The sequence below is a fragment of the Strigops habroptila genome, chromosome 4 (genome assembly GCF_004027225.2).
Source record: "Strigops habroptila isolate Jane chromosome 4, bStrHab1.2.pri, whole genome shotgun sequence".
Taxonomy (NCBI): domain Eukaryota; kingdom Metazoa; phylum Chordata; class Aves; order Psittaciformes; family Psittacidae; genus Strigops; species Strigops habroptila.
In genome coordinates, this window is record NC_046358.1 from 27,885,351 (window position 1) to 27,901,272 (window position 15,922).

At 38.2% G+C, this 15,922-nt stretch overlaps 1 protein-coding gene across 13 annotated transcripts in view; it reads right to left on the reverse strand.

Annotated features, from left to right (window-relative positions):
• The window catches only part of UNC79 (unc-79 homolog, NALCN channel complex subunit), a 110,193-nt gene that overhangs the window by 88,173 nt on the left and 6,098 nt on the right, over positions 1-15,922 (reverse strand). For 4 of the 13 annotated variants that reach the window (XR_003991095.1, XM_030484005.1, XM_030484004.1 and 1 more), the window contains exons 1-6: positions 10,369-10,692; positions 6,854-7,024; positions 3,748-3,840; positions 2,372-2,427; positions 1,624-1,753; positions 49-113 (exon numbers count right to left, since the gene is read on the reverse strand). Coding sequence is in view for 11 of the 13 variants with exons in the window: in XM_030484005.1 (XP_030339865.1) it covers positions 49-113; positions 1,624-1,753; positions 2,372-2,427; positions 3,748-3,840; positions 6,854-7,024; positions 10,369-10,615 (762 nt within the window). In the remaining 2 variants the exon portion in view is untranslated. Of the gene's footprint in view, positions 1-48; positions 114-1,623; positions 1,754-2,371; positions 2,428-3,747; positions 3,841-6,853; positions 7,025-10,368; positions 10,693-15,922 lie in introns of those variants that run through there. The other 9 variants (XM_030484003.1, XM_030484002.1, XM_030484001.1 and 6 more) reach the window with 4 other exon arrangements.

The following is a 15,922-nucleotide window of genomic DNA, read 5'->3' on the forward strand; positions in this document are numbered from 1 at the left end:
CTCCCATCCCCAGGATAGTGGGTTTGACCCCTGAAGAGACAGCAGTACCTTCACAGCTGGTTTGTTAATTGCATTATGGCATTCAATGTGCTGGCAATGAATAGGATTCCAGGCTGCAAAACCAAAACACAGCTGATTAAAAAATGGAGAAAATGTATTCTTTGTGTCTAGTAGCATCGACTGAGAACAAAGATCCTCAGTACTAAGTACTAAGCACTACACAAATACAAGAGAAGATGTAGCCAAGCCTAATAATAAACAACCCAGAATATACATGTCTACCGACTTGTCTGGTATATAATTATGAAATGAACCATGAACTCCACAAAGAAATGCAAAACGTAAGATGCAGACCTGTAGACCTTTCCATTGTAGACCTGTAGACCCTTCCTGATCTCCTTGCTACCCTGAATTAATTAATTATCTTTCCGCTCTAGGAGCAGGATAGGAGGAGTAGTTGAGTAAATTCAGTAACATTCTAGGCAAAATGAAAACCAGCTATGATAAAGGAAAACTAATCTAGCCACAGAGGGAGCCTTAGCTTCATAATGACAAGAAATAAACAACAAAGGTATGTTCAAGTGGCATCACTTAGATGCTATATGGGATGTCTCCAAGTCAAAATGCCAAGCAACTGCAGATAATACTCAACCCATTCTGGGATAAATTAACAGAAAATTTATATATAGGAAAATCATTCCAGTCTACCCAGTGCTAGGCTACTAACAGTTCAGGTGGAATATCATGCTTAGCTTACAGGCCTGCTTGCGTGAAAGAAGTGACGCAGTGCAGTACAAGAATGATTTTAAAAGGGAAAAAAAAAATCAAGAAAATCTATCAGCCCTTCAAGGGAAAGTTTTGGAACAGGTCAGACAAACATGTACCGGGAACATTCGGATGTACTTGAGTTCATCTAGGGGATCTTGTAAAGTCTTTTAAAGAACTCCTTCATTTTTATTCTTTAAAATGACATATTCTGGCCCAGAAATCTTAAAAGTAAACAAAACATATCCCATATGAGAGAGATTATTTGAAACAGGCTGAGACAAGCAAGGAGGAAAAGCAAGTCATCACAGAAGCACAATCCCTCCAGTATCACTGGGGAGTCTGGTGGACAGAGGACTCTACCACTCATGTACTCAGCTCCAGCTTCATTGATGACTTTGTCTCTCATTTTCACCCTATAATCAACCTTCAGAACTCATCCATTATACTGACTGCACCTGTCCTTTTTTTGACAGTAACAGCCAGATAAGGAGCCTTAGCAACAGCAGCAGTGATAGCTGCTGGCTCAACAAAGGCAACCAAAGCAATAATTGAAAGGAATACAAGCCAGAACCCTTGTGAGGCCAAGGGGGCAGTTTCACAGTCCATTTGGAACACTATTTATTTATTCTCCTGTTCTGGTTTAGCTACTATCAGGAGTAACATAAGATGTTTACTAGCCACAATCACAGTTTTTGTCATAACATCTTTTGAAAATACAGAGAAATGGATATTATGTATATTTATGAAAGTACTAACTTATTTCAAAACACACTATAGAACTGTAAACATGTGACATTAATACACTTATCACTTCCTTTATATTTATTTTGGCCTATACAAAACAGTTGCACTGACCTGTGTACTGCAGTCCTCTGTACTCACTGATTGCCCCAGGAGGTTTTAAATTGGGCCAATAGTGAAATAACATTTGTACTGCTGGAGGTTTAACTTGAGATGGTCCGTAAGCTATAACATATAGCAAATCCTAAGGAAAGACACATACAAAATGTTTATTTTGCAAGGTAACAAAATGTAGTTCAATACATATTGTGTTCAAAGATACCCAAACACACAAAATGTATACATTTCATGGTCTACCAAACATCCTTTGTATGCATGTAGACCAGATGACTAACTTCAACAATATGTTCACAATTGGCTTCAGTGTTGGCTACCACCCACCCCGCATAGTGTACTAATAGAGAGCAAATGAAGCCCCTGTGTAGTCATGGAGCAAAGAGGTGTGATACAGATAAATAACTGGATCCAGATCAGATTCAGGATAAGACAACACTTACAAATAATCCTTGTAAAAGCTCAGTCCCACATGAACTGAGAAGAGCAGTCATTATTAAAATTTCTGCTAATTGGAGCCACAACCACATGGTATTCAGGAAACAGAGCTCTGTTCTACAAAACATGACACTGCTTCTGTAAACTAAAAATCAGAGGGACCTTCCTCTCCATAAACCAAAAGGAGGACTGGATAAAAAGATCATTTTTAACTTCTTGGCACATGGTCAGTTCAATTTTCAAGCCATCTGGTTTTCATTACTATCCAAATACAGTAATTTCCACAAAGTATATATGATCATAAACTTACTTTCCATACTTCTTGCTTATATTTCATGAGGCATTCCAATAATTGGCAGTGATACACTGAGAGAGAAAAGACAGTATAGACTGAAATGGAAAGTGAAGTTACAGAAGTGATGTAATTAGCTGATTGGCTTTGCTTTGTCCATACAAAACTCTATACCTCATTTAATTATTTTTTCATTTGTAAAGTATTTGCTGAAGAATCATTGCCCTGAGAGCCATCACAAAAGATTAAAAATTAAATATTCATAACATGTTTCTGTCAAGGAAAGTAAAATAATGAGTATTATCAGTATACAGCTTTTTGCACAGCAATAGAGATCTTTTTCCAACACATCCAGCCTAAGAATACCTGCTAATTCACTTAAATTTTGTCCCTCTGACAGAATGTAAAAGTAAAATGATATGTGGCATAACAAAGTGATTCATGACAATGTGTCTTGTCATGATCTTGACAAAGTCACATGTAACAATAAAAACACATGTAACATTCCAATGCATACTGAAGGCTATAAATTCATCATAGTTCTGATGAGCCTGCAGCCAGCATTACAGTCTTCTTTTGAAAAACAGTATCAGTTGTGAACTGGGTGGGAAATGAATCATAGTATAAGACAATCTGTTACTACGAATAGTCAAAGTTAGTGGAGATTTCTCTCCAACACTGATGTTATACATCATAGAATGGTTTGGTTGGAAGGGACCTTAAAGATCATCTAGTTCCAACCCCCCTTCCATGGGCAGGGACGCCTCCCACTAGACTGGTGGAACTTTCCAACCAACTTTCCCAACTTTGCTCAAAGCCCCGTCCAACCTGGCCTCAAACACTGCCAGGGATGGGGCAGCCGCAGCTTCTCTGGGCAACCTATGCCAAGGCCTCACCACCCTCACAGTGAAGAATTTTTTCCTAATGTCTAATCTGAATCTACCCTCTTTCAATGTAAAGCCATTCCCCCATGTCTTGTCACTACATAAAAAGTCCCTCTCCAGCTTTCTTGTAGATCCCCTTTAGACGCTGGAAGCTGCTCTACGGGCTTGTGAGCCTTCTGTCCTCCAGGCTGAACAAGCCTAGCTCTCTCAGCTTGTCTTCATAGCAGAGGCCTCCTCTGCACTCCAACAAACATCAACCCTACTTTCTGATGTCAAGTAGTCGTAGATCAGAATCTCCAATCATGGACCAAATCCTGTTTCTGCATCACAATGAGATCTCTTATCTACATAATGATTCTCAGAAATTCCAGTTTTGACTAAAATCACTGATTTTTCATCCTATGTTGGATGGTGAGGCAGATTTTTCCCATCAGCTGAACTTTTCTGATTGCGTTTCACAGTACTTCATGACTCATGGTTTTAGAGAGAATGATGCACATTTACACGTACCCGGGTTTGATGTGTACTGCATTGCAATCATTAGCATTGATGATGCAGATAGATTGACATGTGCTGGAACACCTTCTCTTTTTGAGGATCCCACTTAAAAGAAAGAAAGAAAAAGAAATTTATTGCATAACAAGGAAAATCAGGCAAGAATAACATATAACTGATTCCAACTGATGCAAATAAAATTCCTGAGGTACCATGTCATTAAAAAAAAAAAACCAAACACAACCCTAGATTGGAGGGGTGAAACCCTTTTTCTCCTGGAAGAGAAAGACAACTAAGTATATGATACTGCTTCACAGAGCATATACTTGCCAATCTTCTCAGACACTCTCCTTCAGAAACCACAGACTGGTCAAAATAAAGCCACTTGTATAGTCAAGTGCACCTAGGGCTTCAGTTGTAGGAAAGGTGAGGAGGAGGTGGAGGGTAAAGAAACAAGGAAAATGGAAAGCCTGCTGTTGAGGTATACTGATGAAAGGTTGGGGCTGGTGGTAGCTGCTGGCTGTTGTATAGTTCAGATTACTTCTCAGGGAGCACATGGTATGAATTCAAGTTATAGCTACATACCAGAAAAACTAGACCCCCTTGTTATGTGAACTGTGCCAAGACAATGATAAACAGTAGTACTGAAATGCAGCTAAGCTGTTGTAACTTTGACCTCACACATAAAGTGGCTAGAGTTCCTTCTGGTCTCCTACGAAGTGGTTACTATCAAATGGTATACTTGGAAAGATGCTGCAGTGTAGGTGTTTATTTGCTGAACTGTAACATGGCAATATGGCTTTGAAGGCAACCTCCTACAGAGATGTGGCATGTTATCTTCCCAACCACACTCACAGAACTTTCCCAAGCCTGGCTGCTAGGACCCGAATACCAAGCATCTGGGACAGAAGCACAGAACTGTAGCTACCAGTTCAGTGAGATGCCTTCATCCCTCCCATCTGGCTCTCCAGCTGCTTACACAATCTATTACACCCTCCCTTTCAGTTTGACTCAGAGCTGAACACAAGAGGAAGGAAAGGTTCTGCACTCATCTTGTAAAGGGGCGTATCATTCCTCGTGAGGAAAGACTAGGACACTAATTAAGAGAGCACTCAACTGGAAAAGAAGGGAAGGGAAAATGGAGCATTTCTCTCTTCTATCCTGTACTTCTTCACATGACCCAAGATTACTATGGCTCTCTTCACTGCACTTCATTCATTCTTTTTTGAATCTCATCCACAAACATAAGAGCCCCCAAATTATTACAGCAAGGTCTACTTGTATGGATTTAAACTGCAAACTACTCATCACCTCTAACTTGGCAATTAAAATGTGGCCATCAACAGACAAGTAAGACATGGTACTAGAAGCCAAATTTAAAGAGCAGCAGACTGGTTTTATAGAGATCCAACCAAAAATGTTGGAGAAAAGGCAGCATGACAAAGGTTGCTACCATGCTCTACATGGATGCAATCTCTGCCAAGGGCAGTTGAAGAATAGTATCTACTTAAGTAAACCAAGGATTTGGCTCAACCAGTTGTTTTGGAGAATACTTCTGAAGACAAAAGTTCTGAAGACAGACAGGACAGGATAAGTCACCTACATCTGCTGTTCTTTAAAGGTAACAATGATGGAAGAAAAATGAGTTTAATGCAATATTCTCTTCTTAACCCAAGGAGAACCTAATGCATATAGGTATGAAATATCTTAGTAATTTTCATTTGCATACTGTTATTAGACCTGCCAAAGGTAACAGACAAAACAGCACTGCAATGTCTTACAAGGGACTATTTACATGGGGAAACTGAGATACAGAAGAGTAAAGGGATTTCTCCAAGATCACTGACTGGTAGAGCCAGAAAATGTAGGTGATAAATTTCCATAAAATCTCAGAACACTGGACCATGCTTCTTTCCATGTTCTAACAGCATCCTCTACATGCTTAAATGACATCAGTGTTGATCTCTGTACAAAAGTTGTTCATGTTTTTCCATGAAGGTCTGGAATACAGATAAGGAGAAGACATTCTCACAGAATCATGGGATGGTTGATATTAGAAGTAAACTCTGGAGATCATGTTGTTCCAACCCCTCTGCTCAAAGAAAGTCAACTAGAGCAGGTACTCAGGACCAGTTATATTTTGAGCATCTGCTAGGATGGAGAATCTGCAACCTCTCTGGCAAACTGTTCCAGTTTTTCATCACCCACAGTGTAAAAGGCTTGTTGGTTAAAACTGACTTCTAATATGATCCTCATGCTTCCATCTGCTGAACATGGTTATGTTTCTTGTTGCTACTGAAATCCTATCAAGCTTTTTATCAGGTGCACAGACAAGCATTCAGAACACATCTCAGGATTCACAATGTGCAGGGATTATGAAATTACAGAACCATGTGACACCCTCAAGGGGGGAGAAGAAAAAAAAAGAAAGAGGAAAAAAAGGCAGGCACTGTCAGATTCAGTGACACTTATGGATAGGAGAAGCTACAGGCACAGCTATTTAGTACAGAACTCAAAGACAAAATGCCAAGAAGAGAGGGAGAGAGAAGAATCAGAAAATCATCACAGCACCACTACATTGAGAAGAGTCATTCTTTTACATCCAGATATAGTCCAGATCATAGAATCACAGAATGGTTTGGGTTGGAAGGGACCTTAGGATCATCTAGTTCCAACCCCCCTGCCATGGGCAGGGAAACCTTCCAGTAGGCCAGGTTGCTCAAAGCCCAAGTCCAACCTGGCCTTGAATGCAGACACAAAAATTATGTCTGTTGCTATTACATCTATCATTTCAGGAGCAGTTTGCCCACTGATTCTGTATTAAAAACTCCTACTGCTGGCACTGAAAGTTCTCTGAGTCTGAAAACAGCGTATTTCTTAAATAAGCTAAACTTTACCCTTTAAGTCAAGCAAGAATTCACACAGTAACACAGCATAATAAATAAATATTATAGAATTATTTCCCACATGGAGTTATTTTATATATATGCACGCATACAATAGATTGATGTCCCATTACAATTCTATGACAGATCAAACTTTTACTCCTACAGTCTGATACTATTACAGCAGTGTACCATGTTTTCTGAGACATAACAATACTAGAATGAGTTCTACTTACATATAGCCATAGGCAGAAAAGATGTGCTGAGATACTCTATAATATCCTTGTGCAGAAATGGAGGAAAGGTAGCTAGTGTTGAAATCATTGTATAGGGTAAAGTACTCAAAATATCATCATTGAGAAAAGGAAGTAAGCACGTAGTAGTGTAAAAAATTGACTGCCCAAGATCTGTTGAATAAAATGACATAAATACAGAATCATTACAGTGGAAAAATAATTATGACTGTTTACTTTTTAGCTTACAAAAATTTTGAAAAATTTAATTTTAATTCAAGTTTTCCCCTCAAAGTAATTAGAGAAGCTAATCACTATAGACAAGAGACTTCACCTATCATTTTTAAGCCCCTCCTAGAAACAGCTGTTCAACAATACTGAGAGGAGTAAAGGGAATATTAATACTAGAGTTAGTAAAATAATTGATTAAAATCAATGTTGATTTTAATCACACTGATTAACACACAATGGTCTGCATTTAAGCAGAGGTATTATTACAATCAGAATTTGATGCGTACTTTGGTACTGAAAGGCCTGCTTTTGCAAAAAAGCATTCTAGTCTTTATTAGTCACAGAAAAATAAGATTTTGATCTTAATTACCCTCAGGAGAGCTGCAAAGTACCCTCCACAGAGAGACTACAGGAAGCGTCACTGAATTTTTCAAACAGCATGTAATTAAACTATGGATCTTGTTTTCCTGGGAAGCCACTAAGGCCAAAAATGGCCAAGGCTTAAAAGGAAAGGAATATTTACCAAGAATTTCCATATTTACTCTAACTAATTATACTGTAACTCTTTGGAAGGAATACTTAAGAAATGGGCAACATTTCAAGATCCAAAGGGAAGGGACAGGTTCTTGTGTATCTGGGCACTGTGGAATCTTGATACTCTCTTCCAAATGAGGAGTTGAGCTGGGGCAAACAGCCCTCTGAGAAAGGTTACAGCACTTAATGAACCCCAAGTTTGAACCTGTATGATGATCCCAATACATCAGAAGGCCTTTCCCCTGCATGAGAGGAATTCCTTTTGCTACTCCATGTCATGGTTTAACCTTAGGTATGTCACACTGGCCTTCAGCCTCATCTGTGCAACTAGTATGATTCAAAACTGGCCCTGTAAAGTGCTCAGAGATCTGTAGCTGTAGACATCATGAGTCATAGTAAGAATTAAAATTAGCACTCCATTTCAGTGGTTCTACTAAGTCTAGGCAGGGCCCTATCCAGACCCTTAATGCTAGAGAGTGCTTCTCTCTTGCAATACATATTTACTAGTTAAGCACTGAGAGCTTTGTGCGATCTGACTGGAACAAAGCTCAGGAGCACCTGGCGCACCATTTGTACTTACCCGAACAACACTGTTTGTTCTGATTAAAAAAATATATATACTTCTTTTAGTCAAATCCTAAGCTGAGGGAGAAATAAATGACAAGTTGCATTGCAAAATTCTCCATACACAGAACCACAAAAAATAGCAAGTGACTCCCCCTTGCCCCAAGCATGAGTCAACCAAATTATTCCTGGCAGATATTTATCTAAACTGTTCTTAGAAGTCCGCAGGACAGTTCACTCCTCCTGGCAATTCATCCTAGTGCTTAGCCATCTTTATAATAAAAAGGCCTTTTTTTTTTTTTTTTTTTTATTTCCACTGCTGCAGTTTAAGCTTATAACATCTTATCCTGATCACTTGTAACCACAAATAGTTTGGGTTAGTTTATTTCTCACTGCCATATTTGCATATGATAATCACATCTCACTTCCATTTTTCTCTAAGCTAGACTAACCATGTTCTTTCCATTTTCCCTCACTGTTCACATCTTCTAGACCTCAAATCATGCTTGTTTATTTTTCCTGGACTCCTCACAAATGGTCCATATCTTTCTTTAAGCCAGATGGACAAATACAAGAATTTTACTCCAGCTGAGGCCTTGCTCAGGCTGTAACACTAAGCACCTGTTTCCATATTGCTAGAAGAATATTAATATATGTTAGTGACTTATGGTCTGCCTCTGATCTACTGTAACACCCAGATCTTTCTGCACTACAGCTTTCAAGCTAGTATTTCCCCCATTTCATTTCTGCCTTTGATTTCTCCTGCTTAAACATAGTATTTTACACTTCCCCTTTGAAGATGTTTCAAAACAGAATGCCATGATACCTGATTCAAAACACACGTATCTTTCACACAAAGGACGTGCTATTCGCCATCTTGATAAGCCCTGCAAATCAAAATGCTCTCTCATTTCTATCAGCCAAGTAAAAAAACCGAAGTATTTGGTAACACTAGACCTAACACAGACTCCTGTAAGACTCCCACTTGGCATACCCTTCCAGCTGACAAGAGCCACTGCTAATTACTCCTGGTGTGTTTTCCTCCCTCAAATGGGGGACCATATTGCCGATTAGGATGTTAACTGACACAGCAACAAAAGCCTGACCAAGGACAGGAAAACCCCGCCAGAAGAACCATCGTACTGCCATAAAAAGAAATTATGTTTGCTCAATGTTATTTGTTCTTTACATGTCTCCATTGGTTGTTAATTATCATCATGTTATCTATTTAGAAAAAGATTGGTTTGATAATTAAATTCACCATTTCTAGAAATTGAAGTCCACAAGTCTATAATTTGCCAGAAGCCTCCTTTGCAAGATCATACCATTTCCTAGTGCAGTAGTCTTTGATTCAAAACACGCTGTTGCCAACTCAAAAAGAATTCAGCATTTAACAGAAACAACTTTCCTCATACAGAATTTCAGCAGTGTATCAGATTGATAATTTTTCTATACTGAACCACGTAAGTAATAAACCCTGATAACATGGTGAAAATTAATATTTGGCTAATGTAACACAGGGAGAACACTGGGCTCCTGAATCCCACTACACAAAGCCACAGACTAACACAAGCCAGTCACAAAAAAATCTTGTGATTAACTGATTTAAAACATAAGGAAATACAGCTTTTCTGTGAATCAGACAGAGATAATGCTATCTTTTTACCCAGTAATATTTTAAAGCCATCTCAAATCACCATTACCATTTCTTCCTAAAACCAATGCATACTACGTTCTATTTAGAGATGGACCTTCACCAAAACACTCAATCTGCATATTTATTATAGGCCAGATAGATACACATCTGCAAGCAATCTGTGCCTTTTTAAGAGAGCCACCCCAAAAGGACCAGTCTGAAGATATCACAACAGATTAAAATTCAAAATCCAGGTTTTCTTAGATACATCTGTATTATTTTTGTTACATACCATTGTATTTTAGTTACATACCACCAGCATATCACTAAAAATCAGACAACCTAAGAATTCAAAGCCAAATCCACAGTTAGCAAAAATACATCTTTTATTTAAGAAAGTCAAACCAAACACTTGGATATAAACGTATCCCAGAAGATTTGAATTCCAGATCCAGGTCAGTTTAGGCCCATCTCTTCTACTGCATTTATGTATCATTCATGGATTCACAGCACTGAAGTTAAGCGTACTGGAAGGGTTCAAGGGCCTGCTTACCATGTTGACCATGTTGTAGCAAGGGAACTAGATCCAGCAGTGTCACCAGTGTCACGTAAAGTCCTTGATAGTCCAAAGATGGGTAGTCTGATAACTGAGCATCACGACTTTGCTGGCCACGTTCAGATGGAGCATCTCGCAGGACGCTGTAAAGGAGGGAGCGAGTAACAGTAGGGTTGATGGAACTGACCTGTGGTCTTAGAGATGGGGTGAGTGGGAATGGCACAGGAAAAAGACACATGGTCATGGGCACTGTCAAATTGGAGGCATCTTGATTCTCCTTCTTCCCTGTGCGGGACAAAATGCTGTTGGGGGGACAAAGAAAAAAAAGAGACAACAAAGACACAAAGAACAGCACATTACATTGAAATGACACTATAAAACAAATAATAAAAGACCAGATACATCCCACATAAGATGCAATCATTACCAAAACCAGCATGTCTACAAATCTAGCAACTATTCACTTTCATGCTTCAAGGTAAGAGAATTAAAAATTAACATCTAGGAAAATTTCATTGCATCTCAGGTGTTATCTGGTTCATAAGGAGCAAAAATATAAAAATGCATGTTTCAGTGCCCTACCCATGTTTCACAGTTAAGAAAATATCTGAGCATTTTAAGTGTTTGCTATGGAAAAACGGCTGTGTCAAAATAGGCTGGTATTTTGCTCCAAGATTGAGAGATTTATTCTTCCCACCCCCCATCCCCCCCCAATCTTTTGAACCGACTGACTGAAAACATGCAAAATATAGGTGTGGCACTTGCAGAAACATGTTTTAGCAAAGAATAAACATGTGTGTTTGTTAAGATAGTCTTAAAAATCACATGTTTATTGCATTAAAATAATGTCTGTATGTATTTTATGATACTGTTTCATGACCACTCACTCAGTATCATTTGAGATAATGAAGTTTAAACAGGCACATGGATTTAGAAATAATATAATATTTCTAAAATGTTAACTAAACTACATTTGTAAAAGTTATAAAATAATATATAGTAGATGGTCTTTAGCATATGTTTGTGAGCTAATGGTAATGGTTGTTTATGTGTATTTTTAATTTTGCCCATGTTTAGGGAGGAAACATTTTACTTTATGAATACAAACACTCCTTGGGTAAATAGTTACCTTCGTAAAATCTAAGGACTAAGCAAGCAAGATCAATTATGTAACTGCAGATCAGACAGTATGTTACCATACATTCCTGCTGTTACTTACGTTATTATTCAACAAAACTCACTATAAACTAAAGGAGAGATAATTTCAAAAAAATACAACGGATTTAGTGGGAATCAAAATAGAGGCTATACGTCAACCAGCTTGTTATGTTGCTTTAAGAATGTTGTAAACAGGGTTGTAAACATGTTAATTTGATTTATTTTAAAAAATAAACCCCACTGTTTTAAATAGAAATTGCCACTTAAGCAGTGTTATATTTTTGTTATCAGGTAATTATAGGGCAAGTTCATAACCTTCCTATGTGCCTATAAAGTATAATAGACCTTCTAAATATATTAAACCACACACAATGCTGCTCTTTTTTTGGTTTTTTGCACCTCTCAGCAGTTGGGATTTCCAAAAGCAGCTGCTGTTGGTTTAACTCTGTTCCCAAAGTCAGTGTTAGAACTTATAAAAGACAAATTAGTGGCATGAAAATGTCGACTGAGTAATGAAGAGCAGAGTTATGTCAAGAGGGAGCACTTCTGGAAACCTTTGTCCTCTTTAACAGTACAGAAATCCCTATCACATAATCACCTTAGCAAAGATATATCTTACCTCACAAGTCAATTCAACAATTTACAAAAGCAAGCTAAATGCTTGCTAAGGTGCTTGTAAGAGCAGCTTATAAAAAGTATCATTCATTTGCCATATAAATAAAACACTTTCACAAGTACAGTTCTAGGCCAAGTGCCTACTATCACATCACACTTGCAGTCAGAGATGACAGACAGAGTCTGTTTTAAGAAACTACATACTTATTCTTTTTTCCTTTTTTATTGTGCCTTACATATTTGGTAGATTATTTTGGTTTCTGTTACCCAATGTCCAGTACAAGAAATGTGGTGACTGTCATGACAGTATTTATGGAACTGCATCAGAAAATCACCTAAGATCTAGTATGACTTTAAAAACAAATGATCAGAGTGCTGATTCTTTTTAATTTGCTTGATGCTCATTTGCTGTACTTTGCAGCTCATGTTTAGAGATATGAAGACACTAAATTGTAGCCCTTCCCTGTCTACCAACAGATGATATCTATTACCCGTTCCTTCACTTCCCAACACATGACTTCAAGTGAACCTATTTCCAGAAAGGATATTACTGTATTAATTAATCCTTGATTTGGAAAGCATAAAGCAGTGATGGAGAGCTTACTCTATAGACTTGTCTTCCTTTTAACATGGAGCTATGGCCCATCTATGGATTAGAGGCCAAAGCACACCATCTTGTATCTTGATCAGGGCATCCTTCTGTTCACTTCAGGAAGAACAATGAGTCTGTATTTAAATCCCAGCTACAACCACACCAAATTTAGGAGGGGAAAAAAAAACCAAAAAACCTCTCGACCAATCACCAAAAACTTTCAGACCCAGGCTTTTGCCTGACCCATATGTTTTAAAAGCCATAAACAGAATTCTGAGTCAGAATTCTGAGTCAATGCTGAAAATCTAGGAAGTTCCCCAAGACCAAGATACAATGATTGCAGTCTGCTCCTGCTTCTGTTCAAGCCAAGTAATGAGAAATTCGAGTGTCTGCAGATCAAAACTCTTTACTAAACTTGCTCCGCGACAAGTGATAAAGCTACCAGGGCTTCTTTCAAGATTTGTACATCTTTGCTGCATATCTATCGCCAAATTACTGCCTTCCAGGAAAGGTTTCCTAAAATGCATACAAGCAAATTGCATCTCACCAAGGCAGCAAAACAAGCCTGAGCATTAATTAGCCACTGGGCATTTATAACTATTCCTTATGTAAAACATTTTACTTAGAAATACATATGGAGAATTTTCTCCAAGAAGATGTGAAAGAATGAGCTGTTCTTAAGTCTTAGATCATTCCTCAAATGAGGGAGAAAACACTGAAAATGAGCAGGGCATGAAACAAATTCATGCTGTAATGTAAAGAAATGCTTTTCCCGAAGAGAAAATTAACGAAGAACTAAATGGATCAATGCGCTATGCATTGTGTATGGTGATTTTATGTGATGCTTGTTCATAGAAATAAGGAATTTATTTTTTTTTCCAACCATTCCACACCTGTTCCCCCCACCCCTGAGAGTGTGATTTACCAAAGCTGTGTACAGAGCAAAGGAGCAAGTTAATCCTTTGTGTATTCCAACTATAGCTAGCAGAATGACATCAGATATGCATGTGATCCATAACAGTGGGAATGCCCCACTGAAGAGCACACTCAACGTGTCCATAACATGGAAAGGTAAATAGGATAATAAACAGGAAAAGCTACACCTGCAAAACCCAATCATCATATGAAATTTCTCTGACTAATCTCTATCCCTATGACTACCTATGTTCACCAAAAAATGTTTGTCCTAAAAATTTCAGCTGCAAGGAGAGTACACATCAAACTGAGAAATACTTTTAAAAGTTGTTTTAAAATAGCTGATCACAAGCAACTTTTTCTGAAGGCCATACCCAAAATCTCCAGAAATCAATGGGAATTTTTGCTACTGTTTGATCACTATTCTCTTAGCAGCCCAAATTCATTGCATATGCTTTGTCTCAAGCCAGAAAGATTCTTTTCCACCATGTATTTCTATGTTAAACCTTGCACAATGGAGTCTCAGTGTCGGAGGCAGAAAGAAGAGTCAGCATGCAGAATATTCAAAGAAATTTCTGAACACGCTCTTCAGAAAGGTTCTTAACCAGTCTGCTTAGTTTTAGGGTAAATCTTGCAGAGATCTGCACACAGTGGGTGGGAGTTTCCTTCTTTCCATCTGCCACACTAAACACAGGGTGTGTTTTGTTTCGCTTTTTTATCCAGCTTTTTTCTTCGTATCAGCAAGTGTTTAAACTCATCCTGGTTCAACCACAGCACTCAGGCTTTGACCCACAGTTCAAATTCCCCAGTTATGGGGATTCAGAATGTGGATGTGACCTTGCTGAGTATGAGAACTCAGTGCACTTAAACCCAGATCCAAGTCCTGGCTTCTATTTCTGGCGCCCTTCTAGCTCTGACGCTGATCTCTGGGGCAGATCTTGAAGGACAAAGCCTTTTGCGTAGACCTGCATCTTAAATACGAGCATCACTTCTGCCGCAGGAGGTTCAGCATTATCAGCAACAGGATTTTGGTTCAGTCCCATTCTGAACATGAAATAAAGAAACTGAGTTGCTCAATTGTGCAGTTGGTGCCCTGATTTCTGATCTGCTCTCACAGTCACTATAAAGCTTTTTCAGTAAGTCCAGGAACATCACTGCTCATGGATTGTGAAGAATTTGTCACACTGGACATGCCAGCTGTACTGCTTAGAAAGATGAAGACAACAGAGTGGTATAAAGACACTTTATTTAAGCAGCGGACTCTAAATCCATGCTGTCTCACACACTTCTGCCCAAGAAGAAAGAGACCTCATTATAGCACTTGGTAGTTACAGCTAAGGGAGAAAATGTCAAATTCAACTTTCTTGCTTAAAGGCCCACAGCATTTAAGCAGATGGTATTTTGTCATATAGAACCTTACCTAATGTGTATGTTGTGCAAATAATGCACCGAAACAGCCTGATGTGGGAACAGAGCCACACTTCAGAGGTAACTTCAGTGACTCTTTGAACATTTTTTTCCCACTGCTGTAATACAATGAGACAAAATTTAATTAATCTTAAAAAAAAAAGAAAAAGCCCTACTGGTTGAGGGAAACCAATTTCACAGTGGTTAAACAATTCTACTCTTTAAATTTTCAAAAGTAAACAGGAAACTACCTGTTTGCAGTGAACAGGTGTTCCACTAATAATGAGTATTTTTGTCCATGTATCTTTCATTCATACAAAGAGGGTCAAGAATTTTGATATACCCCATGTGCTTTAAACGAATGCTAGAATGAGCTATGGTTATTCTTGCAAGTTTAAATTCTTGCTTCTCAACTTGTATGCATTGTAGGGTGTACAAATACATGGGTTAAATGTATTTTCTTAATATTTCCTCATCAAATAAGGCAAATAGTTGTATTTTCAAACTAGCTTCTGACAGCAGGAACAAACTTTCCATTATAAATCAGGAAGCAATGCACAGGAATGCATCTTTAACTGCTTTTTTCTGGATGTGAAAACTAGCCAAAACCTGTGCAGACACACCACCTCCTCGCTGTGAAAAGCTACTTCAAAAACGATTTGAAAATATGAATCCACTAGGTAGATACCATGGTATGGTAGATCCACACCATGGAATGCATGCCATTCCGAATTAAGTATCACTATTTTTCACATCTTTTTAGCAAGACAAGAGGTAGTATTTCCTACTGAAAATGTATTCTGTAATCATATGGTACTTAGTACTAGATACTACTATTAAACACTGGACTAAATCAAAACCCCA